The 26,727-nt window shown below is 45.7% G+C and overlaps 1 protein-coding gene across 1 annotated transcript in view; it reads left to right on the top strand.

The window, feature by feature from the left end:
* The window catches only part of HS3ST3B1 (heparan sulfate-glucosamine 3-sulfotransferase 3B1), a 43,849-nt gene extending 17,675 nt beyond the window's left edge, over positions 1-26,174 (top strand). Inside the window, exon 2 of the mRNA XM_039502117.1 lies at positions 21,362-26,174. Coding sequence (XP_039358051.1) covers positions 21,362-21,980 — 619 coding nt within the window. The 3' untranslated portion in view covers positions 21,981-26,174. The remainder of the gene's footprint in view (positions 1-21,361) is intronic.
* The last annotated feature ends 553 nt before the right edge of the window (positions 26,175-26,727 follow it).

Below are 26,727 nucleotides of genomic sequence, written 5' to 3'. Positions count from 1 at the left end.
TGGGTGAGGATACAGTAAAGAGAGGTATGAGTTTACACTTACCCATCCCACAATGTGGCTAGGCTGCTGTTAATTGGATGAGGTTCTGACACCATGTAGGTACCATCTCTGGGTGCAAAAAGCTGAGAAGGCATGTGGTGGGTGTTAGAGTTATGGGACAGAATCAAAGTATCCAACTGGCTCCATCAGTCCTTAACCATGTATTTGATAGTGTCCAGTGAAGACGGCAGGATGTGATCTATCCTGGTGACTAGGATGAGTAGCTAGTCTTAAAGAGAGATGATCTGGGTAGCCCAGAAATAAACAGCAAGAAGAACAGGAGTGTGTGCATGTGGGTAGTCCAATAGACTCACTCAGTCCGTCAGATCATTGGTATGGAAATGCAGAGTCTTTCATTAAAGTATGTAGGTCTCATTACATGAACACACAGCAGAGAACATCTTTATGGCTGAGTCCTCCTTAAAAGACCCCTTGGCAGTGAGTTGATTGTCTATTTTGGATCTACTATTTACGCCAAGATCATGAGCCCCTGTAACTAATGGGGGGAGGGGGTGTTCTGCAGACACACCTGCTTAATGTTTCTAATTGGTACCTGTCCTACTTCTCTGGGAGTTTCACTCTCGCCATAGGTCAATTGTTTTCATCTGATCTAGCATGTTTTAGCTCTGATTTGTCTGTGGATGGCAGGCTTCTGACTTCTTGTAGTCTCATGAAGCTGTACCTTTTTGTAACTTTACTGGGCAGCAATCCCGTGCTCTTTCTGAAATTGTCTTTTTTTTTTAAACATTTTTCTATTTTTGGAGGTTGAAGAGGGGGAGGGACAAGGTGGGGGCTGGCTTGGTAAGTAGATTTTGCAGAGGTGATCGTCCAGCACTAGACTTCTTTCCAAACATGTCCTGCACCTGATAGCATGGCTGTAAACAAAATAAACTAATCTAATGCAGTGGCTACTCCCTTTGACTGTAATCACAAATCCAATTGTGAGTGATTGGAGAAGGCAATCCCATTTGTATTAAAATGCATTTAGGGATCAGCACAGAGGTCAACAGTGTATTAATTTGCTAGATCTTTTATTCCAGAGCATGGCAAATGTAGTTCATCCTGGTGCTGTCCAGGTCATGTTGTAGTTAAAGGAGATTTAAACAATGACCTCTTCAACCCCACCCTCCTAGTTTAAAAAACAAACCCACAGACCTATCCTTCTTGGGAGCAGAACATCTGGCCCTCCTGGAGGGGGAGAATCTATTGCATGCAGGCCTATCCAATTAATTCACTAATGTATCAACATCTTGAGCTGCTTTATTGGCTGAGGTTTTTAGACTAATGAAAAACCTGCAGCAGAGCTGGTCAGCCAAGCCTCTGCTATAAGGACACCTATGGCTCGCAATCTGGAGCTAAAACTCTGGAGAGAGATCCAGATTAATAAGCATTTCCACTTCTCTAGTGCCTTTCATCTAAGGATCTCAAAGCACTTTGCACACCTCGGTAAGCGTTCCAGCACTTGTAGGAAGTAGGCAAATAGCACAGCTGGTTGCATGCGAACCATGTGTTGTATTCCATAAACGTCATTATTCAGCAATTCACTTTTGTTATGCAGCCAGTTCTCCAGCTGACCAAATCTTTGCTGGACAACTAATTCAGTGAATAAAATATTTGTTACCACATGTAACATTCACTGAATAACTTCATCCAGTAATCTTTGGCTCCTATTATCCCCACTTTACAGGTGCAGAAATTGAGGCACAGCAATGCAAAGTGACTTACTGCAACTGACTCATGGTGCTTAACTTTGATTCCTTTCAAGGGTTTGCTTTGGAGAAGATAACAAGCACCTGCCCTCTGAAAGTCGAGTCCCTTTTTAAGGTATCGGGTTGGGAACCTGAAAATCACTAGCTGCTCTTGAAAACCTTTGACAGTGTCTCTAGCTTTTAACATTGAGCCTCCCCCCTCCCCCCCCAACCTTATGGATTTCCCTTCATTGCTGCGTGCTGAAGCCAATCAGGCTCAGCATTCATCAGTAAAACTGGCTCCCATTCAACAGCCAAATAGGAGTTCATTACCGAGGGTGCTCGGTGCAGGGAGGGCAGCTAAGCCCAGCAGAGTGAAGTGCTGTTGGATAAATTAAGAATCAAAAGCTGGTTCTCCTGTATGATCAGCTGGGGGTTGGGGGCGCTCACCCTCCCTCTCTCAGCACCTAGCCACCATAAAGAAGCCGGTGGGTGGCAGGCCTGTCACATGGCTACCACCTTGTAGCCAGTCCCGTTCAGGGGTCTTAACCTCACACAATTCCTTAAGTGGCTTCTTCTCAGCAGCGTGGCTACTTCTGCAGTTAAAAACACCCCTTCCTTTTATCCAGGCTGGAGAAGGGGGTCTGAAGAGGAAGGGATTGTTTTCATTTGGAATTGCAGAGACTAATTGTGAGAGGAGGAGGAGGAGGCAGTGGAGGGAGGAAGAGTTGAGGCTGTTAAGGGTGGCCTGGCCTTTGCTAGTCCAGTGACTGAACGCAGCCCACAAGGGTTGAAACAACTGGCCTGGGGGAGGCAGGAATCTCCTGCTGAAGATGGGAACAAAAGGGATTCAGCCCGACAGGAACTTCATGTCAAGTACTCATCTTTCCAGAAAGCTGCTCCACACATGGCAGACCATGCAGCATTGTTCCTGCCCATTCACGCTGTTCCTTGAGGGGAACTTGCCCTGTTTGCATGTTGCTTGTTTGGAGATTGGCTTTTTCCCCAGGCCTGAAGTCAACTGAATGAAAGAGGACCCCAAGAGACTTCGCAGGAGGCACTGAGCATGGCATGAAATCCATTATCTTCTGGCTCTGGCAAATCTGAGCTTGTACAGCTTCATTATCAGGATGTCTGACACTTGTTCTAATCAAATACAGGAGCTGGCTAATGTTCATCGGGTTTTAAAGACTCCCACCAACCCTGAGGACAGATGAGACAATACATTCCACTGAGCGCTGCCTTTGCCAGGATCAGTCACTAACCATGAGTGTGGAAGGTGGGATGCCTTTATGCACAGAAAAAGGGGGCTGGGGGTGGGTGTTAGTTCTGTATTGATTAGAAGTGCACTTCCTGATAATGGCAAGGCACCAGGAGACTAGGCATTATTAGAGGAAACTTGGCAAGGTGGTGAGAAATAGTTTCATGGCAAACTTTTTGAGTGCTTTAAGTTACCTGTACAACTTCTTGCCCAGTTGTCTGAGTGCTAGGAACACAGATTAGTGCATTAATGTATGTGCTTGTGGCAAACACGGAAAGGGCTCACAAAGGGACTTGGGCTTGATTCATTTTAGGTAATTAGTTTCAGCCTTGTATCCTAAGACTCAAAAAATGAGCAAAACCTGTTTGTGGTGGTTACTCACCTGTGTGGTGCCTAAGCCAGGGAGCTTTCTAAACTGACATTGACCCTGGTGAAAGATGAAACAGGCAGTTTTGTGCTCCCCCTGCCATAGCTCTGGAACTAGGAGATCCAGCAGAGGCAGGGTTAATACACACCTGCCTGCTTTGCTCTCCTGCAGCATGCACACGGTGCTAGGCTGACTTGGGGGAGTAACTCAAGGGTGAACCACTGGAATGAATTCTGTAGTCTGGCCATGCCCTGTGTCTCACCCTCACTTGGAAGGGACCACCACTACGTGGACAGAGGAGAGCTCACTTTCCATGGCTCATTCAGCTTCTAGCCTCTTGGTTGTGACTGCCAGCTCCAGTGTCAATTGGAGCCTATTACAGTGGTGCTTTTGTCCTGTTCAGATGGTGGTTTTGTGTCCATGTCCTTAGCCCAAATGGTACCTGTGTGACCACAAGAAGAATGCAGTGTTTCTTTGCAGAGACATCACTCGTACTTAAGGCCAAAGCACTACTCTCCTGTCATGCCGTGCCCGCCCCCCCCAGTTTAAACGCCAAGAGTTCCACCCTTGCCGAAACACACACACACATATATAAAAAATTTTCTGGAGCTGTTTGTTGCACTTTTACTATTATGAAGGTGCCCCAGTAATGTGTAAGCTATTTTCCAAGTCTAATTGTTTTTAGTTGTTAGGAAAAGTATTTGCTATTTATGTTGATTCAGTAACAACCATTGCATTTTTTTAACCAGAGATTTTTCATTTTCCTACCAGTGCAGGGTGTTAGTTGTTTGCTCGTAACTCTGGAAGAGGCCACCTCTGTTAAATAGTTTTGTGAAGTGTTCGGCTTGTGCTACAGCTGCTTGTGTCGTGTTAAATGTCGCTTTGCTGCTCTTGACACTTCACTTGATGTGATGTGAACTCTGCTGGGTTAGATACTAATGTAAAAATCCAGCCGAATGTTTGATAATACATAGTGTGTAGATTCTGCTCTCCACTAGATGCATGTGGAACTCCCATCCAAGCTTGACAGATTGGACTCCTACATGAGTCATCTCACTGGGCATCCCACAATTACAATGTGCTATAGAAATGCAAGATATTATCTTCGAGGACCAGCATATAACATCAGTGAAATTACAGCTACTTCTAGGGTGAAGATCTGACAGGCAGGCACACTGCGTGTGCTCAATACTTGGAGGGGAAACTTTGGGTACAGACACTTCACAATAAAATTACAATTAAAATATCCATGAATTTTTAATGCCCTTGTGGGAGGCACAAGACCATAGCTCCATAAGATCTGAGCCAAAAGGGCAAACATAGTGAACAGTATGGTGCTCAGTGGGTTTGGCTAAAGTCAGTGGCATTATGCCAGTGTGACTGAGCCCTTAGAGCTGTTCAGAAAGCCAGGGAGAAGAAATTCGTAATCCTTAATTTAAAGTGTGTCTTGTTTTTCGCTGATTTTATTTATTTTTGGACTAGTTCTGTTCAGAAGGGTGAAGAGCTGGATGAGAACCTGAGGTTCCATGGAATTTACCTTTCCTTTCTTAGTGAGAAAGGGACCCATGCACCTCCTTGAAACACTGGCTTCCAGTGGAAATCCACAAGTGGCCCCCATGTAGTATGAGACCTGAGAGCAGATCCTCAGTGGTTCTATGACAACTGACTCCAGCCAATACCTTTACCCCAGAGTGTTAACATAAACTTATTACTTGGCTCACCATTATACTAAACCCTAATGTTTTAAGGGATCCATTGTGTGTGACTACAAGTAGGAAATGCTTCTAAACAAGCATCTTATTAACCCTGTAGTTATTTGATACTTTTGTTACAAGTAGACTCTCTTGGGACCATGGGAAGGCAATAATTTAAACACCATACGGATGAGTGATTGGTGACTGGTTTTTAACTCCTTGTCTGACCACATGGTGCTGTGCTTCGATTTGAAGGAAGCAAACTAGTCCAAGTGAGAGCAGTTTGAGGGCTCTTTGCTCAGTTTATGCTTTTCCCCCCATTAAGAATGCTTATTGTGAAATCTTGACGTGTATTCTGACAGGCACTCTGCTCTCATCTGATTCCCTGCAGAGGTGTTTGAGATGCCACCATTGGCAGAAGATGCAAAACCTACAACCCAGGGCCTCCAGAATCTGCTGAATTTGCTGCAGTTTTGGATAACTGGATAGTAATCTGCATTTGCAGCTATTTTCCACTGCAGACCCCAGGGGGAGGTGCAAATGAGTTGTAATGAGAGTGCCATTGTTTCATGTAAGAAAATCCACAAATGATAGCCTGAACCAAGTGAAACTATCTGAAGTAGTTTTTGGGGGTGGGGTGTGTGGTGTTGAAGAGAGATGTGGGGAAGGAATTCCAGAAAAGGAGGTGTCACAAGAAAGACTTTGGCCTTGTCTACACTATAAATTTGTCTTGCTTTAATTGTACTGGCACAGCTGCCCCTAGCATGGACGCAGTTATCCTGTGAAGGTGTTCTTATATCAGTGTAGCTACTCCTGTACAGGACGGGGAATAAGCTATACCAGTTGAAGGAGTCTTTATACTGATAAATGCATCCATGCTAGGAACTGTAGCGATCTGGGAATTACACCCCTCACTCATATACTTGTACCTGTACAAGGACTTTTTAGACCAGGCCATAGCAGAGTGCAATACAGATGAGTCTGTTCCAACTGCTGTCATTGCAGGCTCAGGCACTGGCCCTCTCCTGGCTTATTCCTCTGATAAAGTTGTCGTATCAGGCTACTAATGCCCCTTCCCCCTGTCCAGTGCAAAGATGGATGCTAAGAAATTGATCACGAGGCATTAACCAGGAGAGAAATGGTGCTCATAACAGAATTGTAAAGTGTGTGTGTTTGGTTTTTTTTGTTAATGGTGCAGCTCTGATGAAGGTGCTTGGTCCTGCCTCCATTGAAGCCACTGGCACAACTCTTAACTTCATGGGATAGAACTGGTCCCAAAGTGGCACTGATTATCTGTACAGCCTTTTCTCAGCCCCTGTGCAGCTGGGGCTGTCTTAGATTTTTTTCTAGCAGCTACAAACTTTTTTCCGGATGTTCTTAGCTGTTTAAACTGCTTCCAAGTGAAGCCTCTTCCTTAAGCCTGCTCTGAGCTAGCTAAAGCCTATGAGATCCAAGTTTATTTTCACATCTCTCCCATTACTGCATCTCAGCTAGATGAGAATGAGATTTTACCGATTCAGACTCCTGCCTTGTTTTGTTGGCTTGCTTGTAACTGTTGAATCTGCCCTTGTTCAGCTGGCTTTAGTTCCAGTTTCCCTCTGCGCACACAAGATGGGGTTCATTCTAGGAAGGCCTCTTCATTGCATTTAAAAAAAAAATCTGTATCATAAGGGGATGTTAAACTGGCTGAAAGCCAGAAGGGACTGTTGTGATCACATAGTCTGACTCCTGCACTGCACAGGCCATAGTACAGGCATGGCCAGACTGGGGCTCGTGAGCCGCATCCGCCTCTTACAGTTAAAGTGCGACTCCCAGAGTCCCCCACGTGCCCCCTTGTTCTCCACCCCCAAGACTGGGCAGGGAGGAGCTCTGGGCTTTTTCCCTGCAGGGATGGAGGAATAGGGGGCTTAGTCCTGTGTGTGGGGGGGCATTTGGGGAAGAAGCCCCACACCCCAGCAGGTGTCACCCCATGGGGCAGTTTGTGTGAGTCTCCCAGCTCTCAAACTTCTGAAGATTGTATTCAGCTCGCAGGGTCAGTAAGTTGAGCCACTCCTGCCAGTACATCTCTGAATGAATTCCTGTTTGAACTAGAGCACTGATCACAAAAAACATCCAAGCTTGATTGAAACCTTGCCAGTGATGTGGAATCTTCCCAACCCCTGGGAAGTTGTTCCAGTGGCTAATTACTCTCACTGATAGAAAGTTATGCCTTGTTTCTAGTCTGAACTGCTCCCACTTAAACTTCCGACCACTGGCTCCTGTTATATCTCTGTTTGTGATAGCCTCACAGCTCAAGGAACAGGGCTACTGCTGTAATGATGGCAACACAGAACTACACAGTCCTTTCAGTAAATGGTTAACATTGACTTAATGTTATGGATTTTGAGGGAAGGGAAACTGACTAGCAGTTTTTGCTATTTTTGTCTCCTATGCTGTTGTCCTAACATTTAAAATCCTAATAAAGGCCTTAAACGTGGTTTCACTGGAGTCAAGCACTGAGTCTCTGTAGACAAACACAAAAATGTGTTTTGCACAAGTCCAGAATTGTGTTTCTCCAGAGATTCAGAGCTCAGCAGTTGTTGTTTTCTAAGCATAAAACATATTACCCTTATGTTTGCACCAGAAATCCAGGAGGCGACTGGAATAATGAACTCCCTTTAAAAATATGGGGTGAGAACCACCCAGTCACTCAAAATTTACACCACTCTACCAATTTATATCACCTGAAATCAGTGTTACCGATCAGAATCAGGCCTGTTTGTGCACTAGGCTGAAGCACTGTTGGAGGGGGTGGAGTCAGGAATATTGTACAAAGAAATCTAAGATGTTGATGCTCAGGAGGGATTAATATTAATGTCCATGAAGCCAGGGAACACAAAGTAACCTGTACATCTACATAGCAGCTGGAGCCACAGTTCCCAGCTCAGGTAGATGTATCTGCACTAGTTCAACTCAAGGTAGTGTGCTAAAAATAGCAGGGTGGCTGCAGTGGGCTAGTTGCAAGAGTCAAATTCCCCCCCCCCCCCTCCCTCCCATCCCTGCCTAGTCCATACACAGGTTGCCAGCACAAGCTCCTGTCCATACCAATGTAGCCACGCTGCTCTATGTAGGCACCAGCTCAAACGGAACTAGTGTGTGTACGTCTGCCCAAGCTGGGAATCGGCCCTCCCGGCTGTTGTGTAGACAGACATACCTATTGTAGGGGGAGGAGTACACAGGTGTAATCAGAATATTGATGCAAGGGGCAAAAGTCCAAGTAATTTTTTTTAATACACAAGGTATTAACAGCCAATTTCTTACAGAATTAAAAAAACAACCCCCCCCCCCCAAAAAAAGCTTGATCCAGGCAGCTGTCCCTGGGGCTAAAGCCTTTTTCAGCTGATCCTAGTTTGCCATTTAGCTCCATCATGTTTCCTGCTGGGTTTAGAGGGTTTCTTTAACTTGTTTCCCAGTAACCCCCCCCCCCCCTTAGCATAAGAAGCATGCGTTTTTTTAAAGGAAATAGACAGATTACTCTAATTTCATCTGATTTTAGCCAGTGGGCACTGAAGTCTGATAATGATGAGAAATATTCGAAAGAACTCATCCATAAACAGCAATTAGGTTTTAATCTAAGCACTACCCCCTGGTTCTCTTCCCACCCCCACCAGGAACAGGAACTGGTGCTCTGTTAAGTGGATCTGCCACCCTGGCGGAGGGAATGGGGGGGTGGGGGAGAGTAGTTCCTGCAAAGAAGGAAAGGAAGCTGGAGGTAACCAAAACGAATAAGATGCTCATTTCAGCCTGCCCCTTGTTGCACTCAAAAGCCTTTTTTTTTTTTTTTTATAAACTTTCAGAGCAAAGCACCATTGAAGCATCAGGACAATGGAGATCAGATCTTTCAGGGGGGGCGGGGGGGAGAAGTGGAGCTGGCAAATGCATCTTTTGTTACTTTCACTTCTTTACTTGCCTTCTGCCATGTGCTCCCTCCCCCCCCCCGGGGGGGGGGGGGAATCCTCAGTGATGCTCACTAGCTGATAATGCCATTGCTTTCTCGGGGCCTCACTAATGGGATTATAACTATAACTGGAGTGAACAGAATATTTACCACTTCATCTAAAATGATAGTAGGCCTCTCCAAAGCAGGCTTTTGATGTGTAAAGTGCTGCCCCTACCAAGAAAGGAAGATAATTATTTAGTGGAAGTTCAGAGCTTTTAAGTACAAGAACAGAAAGAGGCTGCGGTGCTTACATAAAAAGGAGGCTCCCTCTAATGAGCCAGCAGGGTCCCCTGAACGTCTCGACCGGCTCTAGTGAAGAAGCAGCTGGGAGGAAAGAGAATTTTTGCTTGCTCCATTGAATCTCCTGTTGAGAAACAGGATAAAAGGATCAGAGCTCTCCCATCTCTCCCCCTCCCCAAAAGGAAGTCCTGATTCTTCAGTGCCTTACACCACGCCATCGTACAGCTGTGCACAGCAGCTGGAAATGCCGCCTGCGCAGAGTGGTGGTGGTGATTTGGGTCCACCTTGCCCAGTCGTTAATCCCAGGGTGGTTAAAGTCGTGGAGAAGGAGGCCACCAAGAAAATTCTCCCCACTCCCAGCCACATGGCCATGCTTCTCTTTGACTGGCACGTGCAATCTCCGAACTGCTCTGCAGTCACAGCTGACTACCACACTTAAGGCGGCAGTGGGAGAAGATGGCACACTGAGAGACAGGCAAGAGGTTGGGTTTGAGAGGGCTGCTTTGAGCATCCAAGTGTTGGCATGTAAAACTGGGCTGCAAATCCCCTAGGAAGAGGCTTCCTCCCGGAGGTTCCCAGCATGTTACCAGCCAAGAATGTGGAAGCATAACTGGAGGAGAAGAGGAAAAACACTATCCAAACACCTTAGCACCTCAAAAGAAGCCCTTTGCTAATGGGTGAAGGGGTGGGGGAGGGGATAAGGTGGTTCTGTTTTAGCTGAATTTCTACCCCCACCCAGAGCCCGGGGAGAGTCAGTGATGCACCTTTACGCAGTGACTTTAGAAACAGGCCACAACCCCTACTGGATAGATTTTAAATAAGTTTCTGTTGGTGATGCGGGGGTGGGGGAACCCAGGCTCTTCAGGAGCTACTCTGAGGCCTTGTCTGAGTTAGAAAGTTTCAGCTATCCTGTAATTAAAGTGGCAACTCCCCTTCGAGGGTGGATGCAGTTATACTTGTGTAAAAGTGGTTTTGCTTACACTGATATAACTCCTTCTAGGAGGGGAAGGAGAATGAGTTATACCCACGTAACTGCATCCATGCTAAGCCTTTACTGGTATAACTACTTCAGTCAACAGCCACACCCCTGACAAAAATAGTTATACTGGGAAAACCTTTAAGGGTAGGTCAGGCCTGAGAGCAAAAGCCATCCACACCCCCTGCCCCAGCCTGAGCCCCCTCATGCACCCCAAATCCCTCCTCCTCAGCCCCAGCCTGGATCCTCCTCCTGAACCCCTCATTTCTGGCTCCTGCCCAGAGCCCCATCCCATACTCTAAACCCCTCATCCCTGGCCCCACCCCAGAGTCTGTACCCCCAGCCAGAACACTCCCTCCCTCCTGCCCCCCAACCCCCTGCCCCATCCCAGTGAAAATAAGTGAGTGACGGTGGGGAGAGCAGGGCCTTGGAGGAGAGGCGGGGCAGGGTTGTTTGGTTTTGTGCTAGTAGAAAGTTGGCAACCCTATGCAGCTTGTTAAAGTAACCAGCCTGGTTATTAGTGCCTCTGTATACTGGGCAGAGGTGGGGATGGGGAAAGAAATGTCTAGATTGGTAGAGATTGGCTCCGTCTGCAAAGCTGAGATCTTGCTTTCAGAACAAGCAGCAAAGAGTCCCGTGGCACCTTATAGACTAACAGACGTATTGGAGCATGTGCTTTCGTGAGTGAATACCCGCTTAGTCGTCTGTTAGTCCATAAGGTGCCACAGGACTCTTTGCTGCTTTTACAGATCTAGACTAACACGGCTACCCCTCTGATACTTGCTTTCAGAACAGATCCCAGTGCTAGCGCGAACTCAGACACAAGCTCTAATTAAAAAGAGCTGTACCATTGGCGCATTCTTGTTAAGGTGTCAGAGAAGCCTCCTTGCCCCACCCTGAGTTCAGGGACATTGGGATCCCAGTTATTTAAGGCCTCGGAAGTCCAGCTCTGGAGCCTAATAACAAACATGGTGCATATTAAGCATATAATACTTAGTCCTGCCACGAGTGCAGGGGACTGGACTAGATGACCTCTTGAGGTCCCTTCCAGTCCTATAATTCTAAGGCAGTTGTGCAAGTTAAACAATGTCTCTAATACCACGTCACGTCCCTGCAGAATGAGCCCAGGGTGCTCCTCTCACTTGGTGCACTTGTCAAGCTGCTGCTGTTTTTGAAGCCCAGCAGTGTCAATTCCTCCCTATCGTCTCTAAAAGGGGTTGGTGTCCCTTTCAAGTTGAGAAATGCTTGGCAGATTTAACCTGCTGGGGTGAGGAGGAGAAGGGGTGGCACAGGGTAAGTCCTACTGAGCCAACAGTGGTTTCCAGGTACACAGGTCTCTTCCGTTCAAAAGGCAATCAGCAACTCCTTTCCTTAACCCTCCTGTCATGGGCCCCATCACCCGCATAAGCTCCAAAGGAAGCCAGGAGACAGTAATAGCTAACCCACCCAGAATAACCAAGTGTGAATTAAAATTGGCCAACGCTAGGGCAAAAAGCAGGTGGCAGATCGGATCGTTCAAAGAGCCAGGGATGCAGTAAATTGTGTATACCTTTAAACATACATTCGGTCTGGAATATATTCTGACTGTGGAGACGTGGTCTAGGGGTTAAATCACAGGCCATGAATACATGGAGGCTAACAACTGGGTTTGGAACCATCAAGGGAGCGAGGTTCTGGAACAGCCTCCTGTGATGGGTCTCCCCCTCCCCCCCCGAGTGCCACCTGGAACAAGGGTACCACTGAGCCCTCTGCCCCATCAGCCTGGGCTCCCTGCCCCCTAGGCATGCGTTTGACAGCCTGGCGTTGACTCACACCCCTTCCAAAACTGCACAGGTTGGTTCAGTCACTCTGGTTTTCTTGTGTAATTTGCCAACCCAAACAATGGGTTCCCACTTGAGATGAAGGAGCTCATGCGGCCTGTGCTGTGGGGCGGAGGTGATAGCGCTACCGGCAGGGCCCTGGGTGCAACGTTGGGAGGGGGCGTGGTCCTCAAACCCACAGTTTATTTCATGTGAAAAATATATATTTTTGAAAAAATCCCCTTCTCCCCAACCAAACAAAGCAGAACCGGGGTCTTAAATGGGGTTTTATCAATATCCTCCCCCCACACCATCCACTGCCGTGAGAAAGCTGAATAAAAGCCAAGTGGTAATTTCAAAGCCAGGGGACCTTGGTGTGGATGGCAGCCTCCATGATATAATTAAAACACTTTAACATTCCCTGGGCTTGTCAGGTTCTTGCTTTAGAACCGTATTTCTTCCAGATTTCTGGGATCCGATTATTTTAATATTGAGTTGGAGGAAAGAGCTGCCATTAAAACTTAAGTGTAGTTTGGCGCGGCCAGCAAAATAACTTCACGTTTTTACGTAGCTTCCTTTCCACAGCTTGTGGTGGGATGGAGGAACATTTCTCATAGGATTTTCGAAACTCCCCCTGCAAACTCCTTTGTGATTTCCTCCCCCTCAAGCCATGCTCACACCAGACCATCTTTCCCTGACATTGGAGTCTGTCTTGAAGCTGCTTAGCTCATTCAAAACTTACTTGTGATGTCAGAAACAATCACGTGCCAGAAGTTTAAACCTGGCAGTAAATCGTCTTTATTGCATTCAGCTCCTGACTCCTCCCATGAAGTCCTTCAAAACCCCCTGTAACGCTGGACATCCAGCGAAGCTGTGCCCAGTCCTGCAAGCTGCCGAGCACCTTCAGCTCCTGCTGAGATCAGCGCTATGCTGGATCAGGCCCAGCCCCAGCTGCAGGAGGGTGGAGTAGGGCTAAAAGAAACCCAGGAGTATGTGTTTCAGTATGACTCTCAGCTCTTGTGCTTGGGCCCTCTCCCTTAGCATCCACAGTAGCTAGTGACTCGGGCTGGCTCCTGCAGGGTGCTGGGTATCTTCTGCTGTCATTTAAATCAGGGTGAGTTGGAAGGATGGGGTCTCTGCTTGCAAGCTGCAGCCAGGGTTAAATGAGAATAGTCTTGGTTTAGTTCTCTACACAAGCAGGCAAATGACCTACCTGCAATAAAGTGTGCAGCAAACAAGAGACTGATACTGGATTTTAAAGACAAAGGCTGGTATTAAGCTGTCTTGCTGCACTGGGTATTTTCAGCTTCCAAGTTTTTTTCCAGTGCTCTCTTGTCTATCTGGCCCTGTTACAGCCTTTTTTAAATCTAGCCCTCAGCTCGGTTGATAACTGTTTGTAAATTTCTCCCACTTCCTGTCAGCAACCTGCTATCTTGGAGACTAGGAACAACCGGTTATCGCCCTGGCAAAGTGGATGAAATGTAAAGCAAAGCTGCTTGGTGCCAGCAATGGGGATATTCTTCCCACCCCCCCTCCTTTCACAGTGTCTCCAAATCTTCCCTGGCCCCCAGTTGAACATGCTTTTCTGAGCTAAATTTATATTCCTGATGGCCCTTTAAAACCACTTCTGTTTCCCCTTTGCTGTGAGAGCTAGCAGTGCAGGGAGAGGATGGAACCGAACCGTTAAAGAGTGTTTCACCTAAAGAAATATTCATAATGCAAATGAAGGGAGGGGGGGGAGCTCATTTAATTTCCCAATGGGCGAAGATAACTCGGTATGTGAAACTGGGCAGCCAAGGGGTTTATTTTTGCTTCCAAAATAATATGCCTCCGTTAAGATGACAGCGGTTCTACAGCACTGTCTCACCCCTCCCTTTGCCCACCAGTTCCAAGCAGAGGATGGTGGTGGCCCTGATTTGGTTAGCGTAAGGCACAAGAAAGAATGCTGTCAATCTCCGAAACCTTTCCCTCACTTCCCTGCTGGAGATAGAATTCAGCTTCAGGCTTTGAAAGGTTGTTTCCTTACAGAAGTTTCCCCTCTGTTGCACCTGCAGCCTAGTTCGTTAACGTGGAGTGGTTCATTGTGTCGTAAAGGATAGGAACAAAGCAAAAAATACAAGTGTCCAAACCCTAGTAAGCTGAGAAGAGAGACCATTTTTATTTGCCTCACACCTCCTAGCTGTTATCACCTAGGGACGATGCCGGCTAGTGCTCTATAAATCCCTAACAGGAGTACCCCACAACTCTACCTTTCCCCACTGCAGCCCTGCAAAGGAGGATGGGGAGAAGAGCTTTATTTAAGGGGTTTCCTGCTCTCCGTTCATCTCTGTAGTATCTGTGCACTTACCAAACAGTAACCAGTTTGTCCTGGCAACACGTCCCAGGAGCTAGAGAAGTATTATCCACATAGAGAGGTTAAGGCTCAGCTTTTCAAAAGCAGCCTGTAACTTTGGGTGCTTTGTTTGTCAGGTGTCTGTGTCCCTCCCTCACCATTTAAGGCTACAGATGCTATACAGATCTACACTGCAGCTTTAGGAAGTGTTATGTTCAGGCTGATTTTAGCCACCTCAAGGCCAGCCTTTCCCTTGTCATAAATGACGTCTGAAGTTCAGATGTTCTGTGCATCTCAGCTGGTCTTCTGAAGCCTTTGGTCGGAAGTGGGTGCAGGGGATTTTGCTAAGCACACGAACCTTCAGTCTAATCTAGTTGGGTTTTTAGACAGTCCATCAGGGTGCCTGAGCACCTTCCATAGGAAATATCAGGTCGCTGTATATTGGGTCTGCTTTTTTTTTTTAAACATTTGTCATGTCTTCCATCACTAAAAATTAAGCAAAACCTGCCTGGGTATTCTGAATCTGGCCTGCAGTGTAGACAGGCAAATGAATCTGGATTACAGGCCTGAACCTGAACTGAATGTTGTTGAAGCCCAAAATAATTTGCCTGATTCTCTCTCTATTTTTTATTTCCCTTTGGCCTCGGTCTCTTCCTTCCAGGGAACAGCTGGAGGAGAAATCTGGAAATACAGCACAAAAAGGCCATTCTCATTGTGGTTGTAGCCTGAGCTGAAGCGGGGAGAGCTGTAAATTTTGCAAGAGAGCATGATTTCCTGCCCAGTTTTACAGGCTCAAGAGGTTTAGATAAGCATCCAGGCATTTAGCCCCAGATCCTCACAGGTAGCTTATGACCTAACTCCCATTGTACTAAATGGTAATTAGGCACCTAAATACCTCTTGAGGATCTGGGCCATTCATGCTTATCCAAATAAGATTTAAATAGTTCTCCATCTTCAAACCACTCCAAATACAACCCTGTCTCATCTCATCCCTCTCCCTCCATGAGACAGGCATTATAATCCTTGTTTTGGGAAACTGAGGCACAGAGCAGGGAGGTGATTGACCAAGGTCACCTGGAACAGAGCTGGAATTAGAATACAGGAGTTCTTTTCTCCCAAGCCCATGCTCAAAGCTGTCTCAAGCAGAAGTGTCTGGGGTTGGGTTATATGCTGCTTTCCAATTGAGAGGTCTCCTCTGACAATTGCAGAAGCACATCACACTTCATCTACTCCTTCTCCCCTCTCTGACGTGCCCCAATAGGTCTCTGTGCCAGAGGCTTCAGAAAGAGAGGCATAGGAGCAGGCACCTCCAGTTCTGCACCCACTGCAGCTGCCCCACCCCATTGGCAACCCCAGAAAGGTGCTTACTCAGTTTCCACTCTCATAGCATCTCCGAAATACTGCAGAGAACCTGCCCCGTGCATAATGTGGCTTTGTGGATAGAAACCTAGAGAGGCAGGAAAACAATATTTGTACAGTGTAAATATGACATGGGAGATGAGCATTTCATTTTAGCCCGCTATTTCTGGCTGATCATCTCAGACTTCGCCAGAGGTGAATACAATCTCTATGGACATATGCGGGAGGGGAGGAGACACTCTTAAAGCTAAAATCTGCCATGCTGTGGATGTTGCTGATACACCTCCAGATCAGATTCCTGACAATAAGAACCACTCGGGCGATAATTGTATTGTATAGAATCTATGCCACATGTTTCGCAAACTGGGCTCTGCATGCTGCCTAGATTCAGAAATGTTTTTTTTTCTAGTCAGGTTTAGCTTTCCACCCATCCTCCTCTACTCCAACACACCCAACTTTCTTACATTTATGGTTCCTCCCCCAGTCGCGGGAATAGGCCCAGGAAGGATCACTACACCACCCCTGACATGCTTCTGTTCCATCGGTTTAGCTAGTCAGTCACATACCCCCTTGCTACCCTCGGGGAAAGCTTTTGTCTCTCTTGCAAACGTAGGTCTCTTGTACCTGCCGACTCGATACAAACAAATAACAGCTCAACAGTTTGTAAACCTTCCCTCATCCACCCACCCCCTCCCACTGACAATAGCCTATCTGGATATTCTTTATTGAGAAGTGTCAACAGATTAGTTCAGAGTCCCTTTGTGCGGACAAAAAGCTGCCACGAAGGGCATTAGGCGTCGGGGATTGGATTACCACGTGGCCACCTGTCATTGCGACTTCGTAAATTTATCTCTCTCCGTCTTTCAGATTGGAAGAGTTTGTGTTGAAAATGCTGCAGTTTCAGCAGAGGGGTGTTTTTTGTTTGTTTGTTTTTAAACATTTATGTGCACTTGCTTTATTCATAAAGATCGGGGCCTGCAAAGGGCCTGGGGATTAGAGCGGTTAGGCTCTCTTTATTCATTCTTAGATTAATGTAAGTGGTTAATAGGTAAAGTAGGCCAATCCATCTTTAGGGTAAGCCCATCACTTCGCCTACGATGGGTGAAGCTTTGCTGAACAAATATTCATTACAGGAAAAGCTTTTTTAATTCTGTCTTCCCTGATATGTTAAGAGCTCGGAGTTAGGTGCTCTGCTCTCTGCCTGTGGAAAATTCATCTCTCTGCTCACACAGCCGCTTCATGGCTTTGCCAAGACTCTCTTCCATGGAAGCTTTAAGGGCCAAATACTTGGTTGGTGTCAGTTGCCATAGATCCACTGAAGTCAATGGACCTATTCAACCTTCTACCAGCTGAGGGTCTGGCCCAGTGTGCTGTGGTGTTTGTACGAGGGGTGGCTGGGAACTGCCAAGGGTGGGGTTTGTGGTTAGCTTCCCGAAAGCATTGGGCACCCAAACCTTGCCCAACCAAAGAGTATGGGAGAGGGTGTAAAAGGGTATTAAGGTTGCCAATGGCTAACTCCCCTTTCATTATCTCCCCCTGTGTTAACAGTTTAACAGGAGCCACACCCATTTGCACAAAACAGAGCAGACTGAAGCTACCCAGATCTTTAACTTGGATGTACATCTTCTGCAGGTCAAGGCAGGACCCTATAGTCTCCATGAGCTGCACCTGTGTATTAGAAACGAGGAGTAGTTGTAGAATACATTAAAGAGCCATCCGGGCAGCACATTAGCCTTTATGTACAGCAGATCAGCAATAGTGGGGCAAAGTTAGATTCCCCTCCTTTCATCCTGATGGGTTGCAGCCTGCCAACACGTGTCCGCTACAGCAGTTCTTCTGACCACTGTCTCTTCTGATTTTCTTCTCTCCAATGATGCTTCTCCGATGATTTAGTTTGCTCTTGCTGTTCCTGCAGCTCGGGGATCAGTCCCTTTCAGAGCGACTAGACTGTACGACATGGGCCAACTCCTACTTGCACTGAAGCCAACAAGAGTTTCACTGTGGACTTCAGTGTGTGTAGGGATTGGTCCCTTAGTGCTATGATGAAACCAGTTTGCCCTTGGTATATACCCATGAATCAGATGGTGGCTCACCTCGGAATCATCATGATCTATTATTAAAGCTAGGTATCAACAAGCATTAGCTACTTCTCCACCTGTGTAAATCTCAGGCCATCTGGTAAACCTGTAGTCCTGTGACTTTGATGCTTCCCCTGTTTAGTCGCAAGCAAGCCAACTACTCTCCTGTTTAGGAAAGCATGGAAGACCCGTATGTAGATATCTGCTAGAGATGGGCCAGAACATCAAAGTTGGACCTAGATACAGATCTTAATTTTCCTAAAGCATGAGGCTGTTTTAATCCAATGTTCAAACCCATCTTAGTCTCAACAGGCTTCATTGTCCATCAAATGCAATTGTTGTCCTTTTGCTTTGTACGCTGCCTTTTAAAACAAGGCAGACCCTGTGAGACAATCTCTGTGATTCTGTTGGTGGTCTTGGGACGCTACCAGTATACAACAGAGTGTCAGCGCATAGTGGGAAAGCTTTGCTTTGGAACTAGATCCTGGTGGCACTTTCAACAACTCTAATGCATGTTGAGAGAGTCTTTATTCTTACTCTTCTTTGCCTGGAATACCTTCTGAAAAGCTTGACAATCACATTTCTCTCCCTACCCATTTTATTCTTCTTCACTGGCAAAGAACAGACTTTGGGTTTTTTACATGCAGAGGAAGGCGCATTGTGAATCTATTTGGCTGCTGCTATTGTACCTGTGCCAGCATTTCAACAGGGAAGTTCATAGCTCTAAAAACACCATCTTTCCGCAAAATGCCACTGCAGATCCAGTAGGGGGAGCACAGACAACTTTGCTTTGAAACTCTCTTGAGCTAATCCTGTAAGGAACTGAACACCCTCAGCTCCCTCTGAAGCCAACAGGCGCTAAGGTGTGTCAGCAGCACTTCACGTGAATTCTGGTTCTGGCCAGTTGTGGCTCTTTTGTAAGTCTATTGGGAGGTGGATGTACATTTGTAAAGGTAGGAGGCCACTAGACCATGAGATTTATGATTCTTCTCCCAGTGAATCCCTCTTTTCCAGTATCCCAAAGGCCTGTGGATTTAATTGCTGTACCTGCCAGAGGCGATCTATTAGTTATTTATTTTGGATTTTTACAAAGCATAATGGCGCACTTGTCCAGTGTTCTTGGTGCCCTGGATGTTCTTTTAGAAAACAAACTAAATAAACACCCCGTCACTGCCTCTCTGATTGGATCAACTGACCCAGCAACACCATAAATATCATAAAAATAGATTCCTTCTACTTCCCCCTCCTGTGCAATCCAAGAGTTCTACACACCACCACTGCCAAGCCCTTCCTAGATTTGCAGAGTTTAAGGCCAGCAGGGACCATTAGATCATCTAGTCTGTCCTCCTTATAACACCAGCCCTTAAATTTTACCCAGTTACTCTGTGTTGAGCCCAATAACTTGCTTGGCTAAAGCATCTCTTCCAGAAAAGCATCCGATCTTGAAGACAGCAAGAGATGGAGACTACTTATCTCCTCCAGGGAGAAAAAGCAGGCCTTCTACCATGCCTTGAAGGCTAATTAGCTCTGGCTCTCTCAGACCTGGGGAGAAAGGGAGTTCCCAAGGTCCAGCACACTAACAGACTCCTCTTTCTACTTCCAAAGGGGCTTCAACGTAGGCATCTCCGCCAACCGCAGCTGCTGCAGTAGGTCGCGGGGTGAACCATCTCCTAGATAGGTAGCTCCCAGGCCAGTAGGGGCTTCATAAGTCAAAACCAGCATCTTAAGCCAAAAGACAGCCAGCACAGGCTATGGAGATCAGGATCAGTTTCCTCAAACAAACAAACAAAAAAAAACCAAAACCCTCAGACATTGGTGAACAAGTGGCCTATCAAATTCAGCCTCAGCTCTGGTGAGATTCAGTAGTTGTTGGCTGTGCCATTATTGGCCTGCTATGTTTTGTGATTGGCTTAGAAAACCGACCTTTTATGGGATTCGCCAGTTGGAGAGCAGCTTCTCCTGAAAATCACTCTTCTACCTGGCAGAGTGTTTTTTTGGAGACTCACTCACCCTGGGAATTTGATAGAGCAGCACAGGTTCCATCTGGCACCAGTGATCAGGCATGGCATGCGATGAGTAAAAAGCACAGCACCTGTATGAAGCATGTGGAGTTAGGCCTTGCTGTGGATGAAATGCAAGGACCTGAGAGAGGTGAAATCCACTTCCTCTGGCTGCTTGCATGGTGGGACACAACATCCATTTAAACATGGATCTGACAGCATTTCCACTGGCCTGCCCCATCATTGCCCTACATGCTGACCTATGGAAAGCTGGCACGGAAACCTTTCCCACAGCACCCAGTAGGGGCAAAGACTAGCTGCCCTCCCACAGAGGTTTTGCCTCTTACCACTTTTCACAGACCTACTGTGGGCTTAAGTGGCGTGGGTTTCCTAGAATGCGCCTAAGCAAATCTTGCCTATAATGAAAGAGGAGCACATAGATATGAAAACGTTTGGCATGTTAAATTACAGAGCCCCAGTGCTCCTTCCTTATGATGTTTCAATATGTTTGAGCTTAGTGGGTGGAGTGCCTAAGAGGTATGTGGGATACTGCCTTTTGAAGAGATTTGTTTTTTCACTTGTGTTTTCTATTAGTAGGACACAAGTTACAGTGGATTTGATACATGGCATCAAGGAGTTAAGTATTCTGGGAATGGGTATAATTTATACAAACAATTACTAGCCAAAGCGCACAGAAGCTATTGTCCTAGGCTAAGGATTTTCTGGCTGTTATACATTCACATTACATGATATTAAAACACAGGGCTCAAGTTTTTCCCTGGGGTTCATGATCGTGGCTCCCATTGAAGTCAACAGGAGTTGTTGTTTTTTATTATTTGTGTGTTGTGGACCAGGACCTTGTTGTGTTAGGTGCTGTACAAGTATTATAGGAAACAATCGTGCACTTTCAGGGGGTCTAGAGGAAAAGAGAATTGAGAGACTTTAAGAGGCCTCTTCCGCTGAGTACACATGGTGGACCTGATGCTGACAAGTCAGCGTGCAGTTGTTTATTCAACTTGCTGCCTTGCACGCAATTGTACATGCTTTATGCTTCACAAGGAAGCGATGGTCTCTCTTGTGATGCACATTAGAAAACTTCCCAGTGTAGTTTACAAAAGAGAAGAGCAATGGGTTTCCCATTAGAAATTAAGCCCAGTAACCTTTACAAGAGCAAAGTAATAGGGAAATAGGATTTTCCTTTGGGCCAGGCAATCTGCATAGCACCCAAGGGTGAATGATTCTTTTTCTCTGTGCTCCATCTTTTTCTGATGAATATATTTCAATTCTATTTTGTTGAACTGATGTAGTTTCAAGGCTGCAGCTAATTCACACCCCATGGAGGTGGACTAGCCTCTTTAAAGCAAGCCGAACACAGAACATGAATCACTACTGTGGTATAATTGCCAGGAGTCTAACCTCGTGCCTGAATACTTTGTGTATTTGCAAGTCTCACTGATAGGACTTATGCTGGTAGCAGGGCCCATAAAGGTTACATTGCAAGGGATGAGTTATCCTGCTGTCCTAACCAGTGCATTTGTTTTCTTGGCAGAGACCTGATGCCCAGAACCCTGGATGGGCAGATCACCATGGAGAAAACTCCCAGCTACTTTGTCACTAAGGAAGCACCTGCTCGAATCTCCGCCATGTCAAAGGGCACCAAGCTCATCGTGGTGGTGCGGGATCCCGTGACCCGAGCCATCTCCGATTACACGCAGACTCTCTCAAAGAAGCCCGATATCCCCACCTTCGAGAGCCTGACCTTCAAAAACAGGACTACAGGCCTGATCGACACCTCGTGGAGCGCCATCCAGATCGGCATCTACGCCAAGCACCTGGAGAACTGGCTCCTCTACTTCCCCATTGGGCAGATCCTCTTCGTCAGCGGGGAGAGGCTGATCAGCGACCCTGCCGGGGAGCTGGGCAGGGTCCAGGACTTTCTGGGCCTTAAAAGGATCATCACGGACAAACACTTCTACTTCAACAAAACCAAGGGCTTCCCCTGCCTGAAGAAAGCTGAAGGCAGCAGCAAACCCCACTGCCTGGGGAAAACAAAAGGCAGGACCCACCCCAATATAGACAGAGAGGTGGTGCAGAGACTGCGGGAGTTCTACAGGCCTTTCAACATGAAGTTCTACCAGATGACTGGGCACGACTTCGGCTGGGACTGAGGCTGGCACGACAGTGTCTCCTTGTAATTACCCCATGGTGCAGCTTGCTTCTATAAAGATATATGTGTGTGTATGTAAAATGTACAGAAATTTATTTTATAATAATTTATTTTTAATTTTTAAGTAATTAATTCACTAAGCTGCCTAACCACACTGTCTAGAATATTAGCCCATAACCTTTTTTTTTTTTAAACATTCCATGGTGTTTAATTCTAATATTGGTCTTTTTATTTTGTTTGGTTTGTAAATGACGGTGTTTCCATTTACCTAGAGGAAATTAGTATTAAAAAGGAAGGGGAAGGGGGCAAAAAAGCACAATTTTATTTTCGTTACGGGTATTAGGCCTTTATAAACATTTACTTGTCATCTTCTAACTCCCTAGTATCTGTGCCCCTACCTTTTGCAGGAGATCGGTTCCTTCCTGCCTTCCGAATAACAGCAGGGGCGGGAGAGGCTGTGCCGCTTTTTGAAGCTCAGATGCTTATGCCCAACACAGCAGCTGCTTTACAGAGACATTATAATGTGCAAAATCCATCAGTATCCACACTCCACAGCCATACTGCTGCTGGGAGACTTCTGCTTGCTTCTGTTTCCCCAAGTGTTGCTTGGTGCATAAGGTGCTCCTTTGGAAAAGAGCAAAAGGAGCACCTATAGCATGAGATTTTGCTGTAAGGGAGGAGCAGTCTTATCACTCTGTTTTTTTTTGTTTTTCTTTTAAACAAGGAGAATCTCCCCCTACTGGCCCAAACAGGTTTCCTGGGTGGGGACTCTATGCATTTTTTTAAAACTTTATTATTCTTATTAAAGATGTGAAATGCTTAGTGCTGGGTGGAACTATGCCGTAGTAAATGCACTTCAGCTCCTACATGTATACACTCACCTTGTACGGAACCCATTTTAAAACGCACTAGAGTCGAACATGCAGGCAGAGCATCTGCTTAGACACACCAAAGAAATCAATAGAACCACAGGAGCCATTAGCAAAAGCCAGGGTATGAGTCTGTCACTGATTTAGTGTCCCCCGAGGCATGGGTAGGGGACACAGTGAGTCCATGCACAGCTGGGGATCTGAGGTAGGTCACCAGTGCAATGACTGGGTGGGGGGTGGGGGGGCTTCAGCCTTATTCCCCTTGGATGTTGTCTTGTACACCTTACATTTTGGTCTACTACTTCATCAAGAATCTCTGTCCAGAACAGGCCTCTACCTGGAATTGGGAGGGGATGTTACCAGGCAGGATTCAGATGAATCTGTAGAACTACTTAGGGACACTTGCATAGTACTTGCCTGCATCTACTGCCACTGGTCTCTCATTTCACATGCGGTACATTCACCCTAAATACTTGGAAAATAAGACCCTGAATCACACAGGGCTCTGATATTAGTCCAGCCTGCTCTTTACTCAGAGGTGTAACCGTTGATCATTTAAATACATAAGCAAGGATGGGACAACCACTTAAAATAAGAACCCAATGTTTTACTTGTAGTTTGAACCAAACCGTTTTTGAGGAGCTGAGCTGTTCAGAGAAGCGTTTCTGCTCCCTGAAGTTTCTGTTGTCAGGCCAGGAGTGGAACCAGAAATGTTGACCCACTCCCAGAATAGCTATTCTTGCAGAATTTACAGCCCTGGCAGAAACTAGCAGTGAGTGAATGAATCTGATTCTCACTAGAATTCTGGCCAAATTTGCAGGCTTCAGTGGTGTGGATAATCTCCACAAACTTTGGGTGTCTATCCTCACCGCCTGAGGTTCACCCATCTCTAATGGACCTCTTAGTGACTAGGGTAACTGCAGAAAATCCCGATCCTAATTCCCATTGAGTTTAATTAAAGCAGGGCCATACCATTGTTCCAGGGCAACTACAAGGTACACATGGCTGGTTTTGACTTCAGTTTAACCCTGAATGTAGATTAAACAAGCTATTAATTGCACCTTTCATACAGTGTGCAGGAATGTCTATAAATACTACGTAGTGGGAGCAGCAAGGTATTTGCTAAATAAACCTTATGATGTTACTGTGTAAGTAAACAAGTAATATATGTGCAATGTAATAAAATGCTAGACAACTGCATGTATAATGCTACAGCAACAGCAAATGGGTAAAAGATCCATGATTTCATTATGTTGATATGTTGGTTTCATATGTATCACCAATATATCTTAGCACCAGGCTGAAGATGCCAGTGGCCACCCCTGATCAGCAACCCCTCCATTATAATACCAGATTACTAAACAATACCCAGCTGTGGTGGTGGTTGTCATATAACATTCCTCAGATGTTGCTTTTACTTTAACAGCCTCCTTGCTCTTGTTTGTCCTATACAGCTGTCCACTACAGCTGCTTAATGATGGACGTGCAGATGCAATAACTTTCCTTCCGCACCATTCAGTTAACAGGCCCATGTTGCTCTCGCTGGGTCCAGCTCTGATCTCACTTACACTAATGGTACTGAGAGCAGAAGCCAGCCCTCTGTCTGTAACAAAGAGGTTTGCAGTAAAATGCTGCCCCTTGAAATGTGGATGGATCTGCTCTCATTCCAAACCCCAGGGGTGCTTAGTTTAACCTAATGACTAACAGGGAATTTTAACTTGTTTACGAGAGCAGTGTAATGTCATGGCAAGTAAAGGTAGATACAGAGTCAAAAAGTTCCCCTGTCCCAGCTCTCCTATTTATCGATGTCACTGGGAAATGTGGGGGAGGGGGCCATACCCAGGTGAGTGGGAGAGGAGAAAGACAAGTATATGGGAGCACCCTCAAATCCAAGCAGGGTGATGCTTAGCACTTTGCAGTATCAAGCTCTATAATGACAGTCTAATTTTGGTCGGTTTTGGAGCGTAGTGCAACCTTTGATTTGGTTTTTCCTCCAAGCTTTTCCCACTCCAAGGAAGGTGAAATCTCGCCCGTGAAACAGTATTGTTTTGCCATAGGCAGTTCCATCAGCCGAATGACACATTAGCCAATACTGTGAAAAGCCACAATAGAGAGTGTGGCATCTTCATTACTGTAGTGCAGAGGGAGCCCTGGGTTGCAAAACAGAAGAAAACTCAAGGGGCATTTGGATGTGTGTGTGTTTTGGGCCCAGGCTTTCGCCATGGACCGCAGGTCTTGGGGTCCACCTCTACTACTGAGTGATAAATATACTAGCATATTCAATTTACCATAAGGGCCTGCTAGCTTGAGGGTCTTGAATGATTGCAGAAGAAAGCTTTAGATCTTGTAAAGCAGCATCCTAGGACACTAGTTATTATAGAACTTGAATCCCGGCGTCTTCCTAATGCAGAACTTATGCAGTGTGTTGAATTAAGCCTTGCACTCTGGTGGCCCTGTATGGTCACTCTCCAGCTGTTCACTCAGCTTTCATGAAACCAGGGTCACTTTCTGGTGAAGTGACAACATTGTCCAACCATGTGATCCCATTTCTTCCAGTACTTGGCAAACTTCAGGTATTTATCACTTTACCATTTCTTCATTTCACCTCTATTTCCTTAGGTTGGTTTTTTTTATATATATACTGGAGGATTTAGGTGTCCTGATCTCTCTGTATATTGCTTTCTTTGTAACAATTTTTGATCTCCTGATGCCTTTCTGAACTGTACAAAATTCACCAGGCTGTTGGCTTAGTTGGTATAATCAAACCTTGGTACTGAATGATTTCATGAGGCAACCATGTTGGATTATAGAAATATATGGTGTTTGATCCTCTGAATACCTTAAGCAAATTGCTAATCCTGGCTGAACAGCCTTTGTAATGAAGTTTATATGAGACCAATTAATATAAAAGGCCTTACCTAAGCAATATGGCAACCAAGATTGGATTCCCTGTAGTATGCATCTGGGTTGCTAATAATGGACTCAATGCTATCATCGTGTTTTGTTTTCTTCAAGAAGGATAATCCGTTAAACTCAGAGGTGTGGTTAGATTTTCTTTTTTCACATTGTAACATTAATTTATGGCTGAGTTTCATTCAGCCCTGTATTCAGAAGTGCAGTACAGATATTAGCAATGTGTTGTCTGTAACATGGTACTATAGAATAGCCAATTTGTTTTTAAAAGAATTAAAAAAATGTAAATCAAGTATTTTGTGGTATGTACAACACAAATTAATTTTACACAGAGAAAGATGTTTCTAGGAAAATGAAATTCTGATAATTCATACTATTTCTTTGTATGAAAAAATAAAATATATTTTACCAAATCATAGACATGCTCGTTTTCATTGTAACCTGTGGAGGTGAATAAAGGACATCATGTTCCATGCTTATTTTGGTAGCATTTGGGGTTGCATTCTGCTACCGGATATTTGTAGACAACTCCCATTAGTGTCAGTGGAGGCTACATGTGTGAATATAGTCCTTAATTCAGCACTGAAGCATGTGCTTAAGTCCCAATTAAGTAATCATATGCTTAAGTGCCCTTCCTGAACAGGACTGCGTTCCTGAACTGGGAGGCCTTATTGAATAGGGATGGGCTTCCATGGGGTAAGCAGGTTCTTAAGTGCTTTGTTGAATCACAGCCATAAGGGCTGATCAAACTCTCATTGAAATCAGTGAGATCAATTGACTGACTTCAGTGATGCAGAATTAAGCGTTGAGGGCCTGATCCTGGAGAGGTTGTGGGCCCTTAGCTCTTCAATGGGAGGTGAGGGTGTTCAGCACCTTGCAGGAGAGCATCATAGGACAGTTTGTCCCTCTCGCCAGTAGATTGAGTGCCTTGAGTTACAGAAATACATTCTCTATCACTAGGGATAG

Source organism: Mauremys reevesii, linkage group 15, assembly GCF_016161935.1.
Source record: "Mauremys reevesii isolate NIE-2019 linkage group 15, ASM1616193v1, whole genome shotgun sequence".
Taxonomy (NCBI): domain Eukaryota; kingdom Metazoa; phylum Chordata; order Testudines; family Geoemydidae; genus Mauremys; species Mauremys reevesii.
The sequence above is the reverse complement of the archived record's forward strand: the minus strand, read 5'-3'. Positions and strand labels throughout refer to the sequence as shown.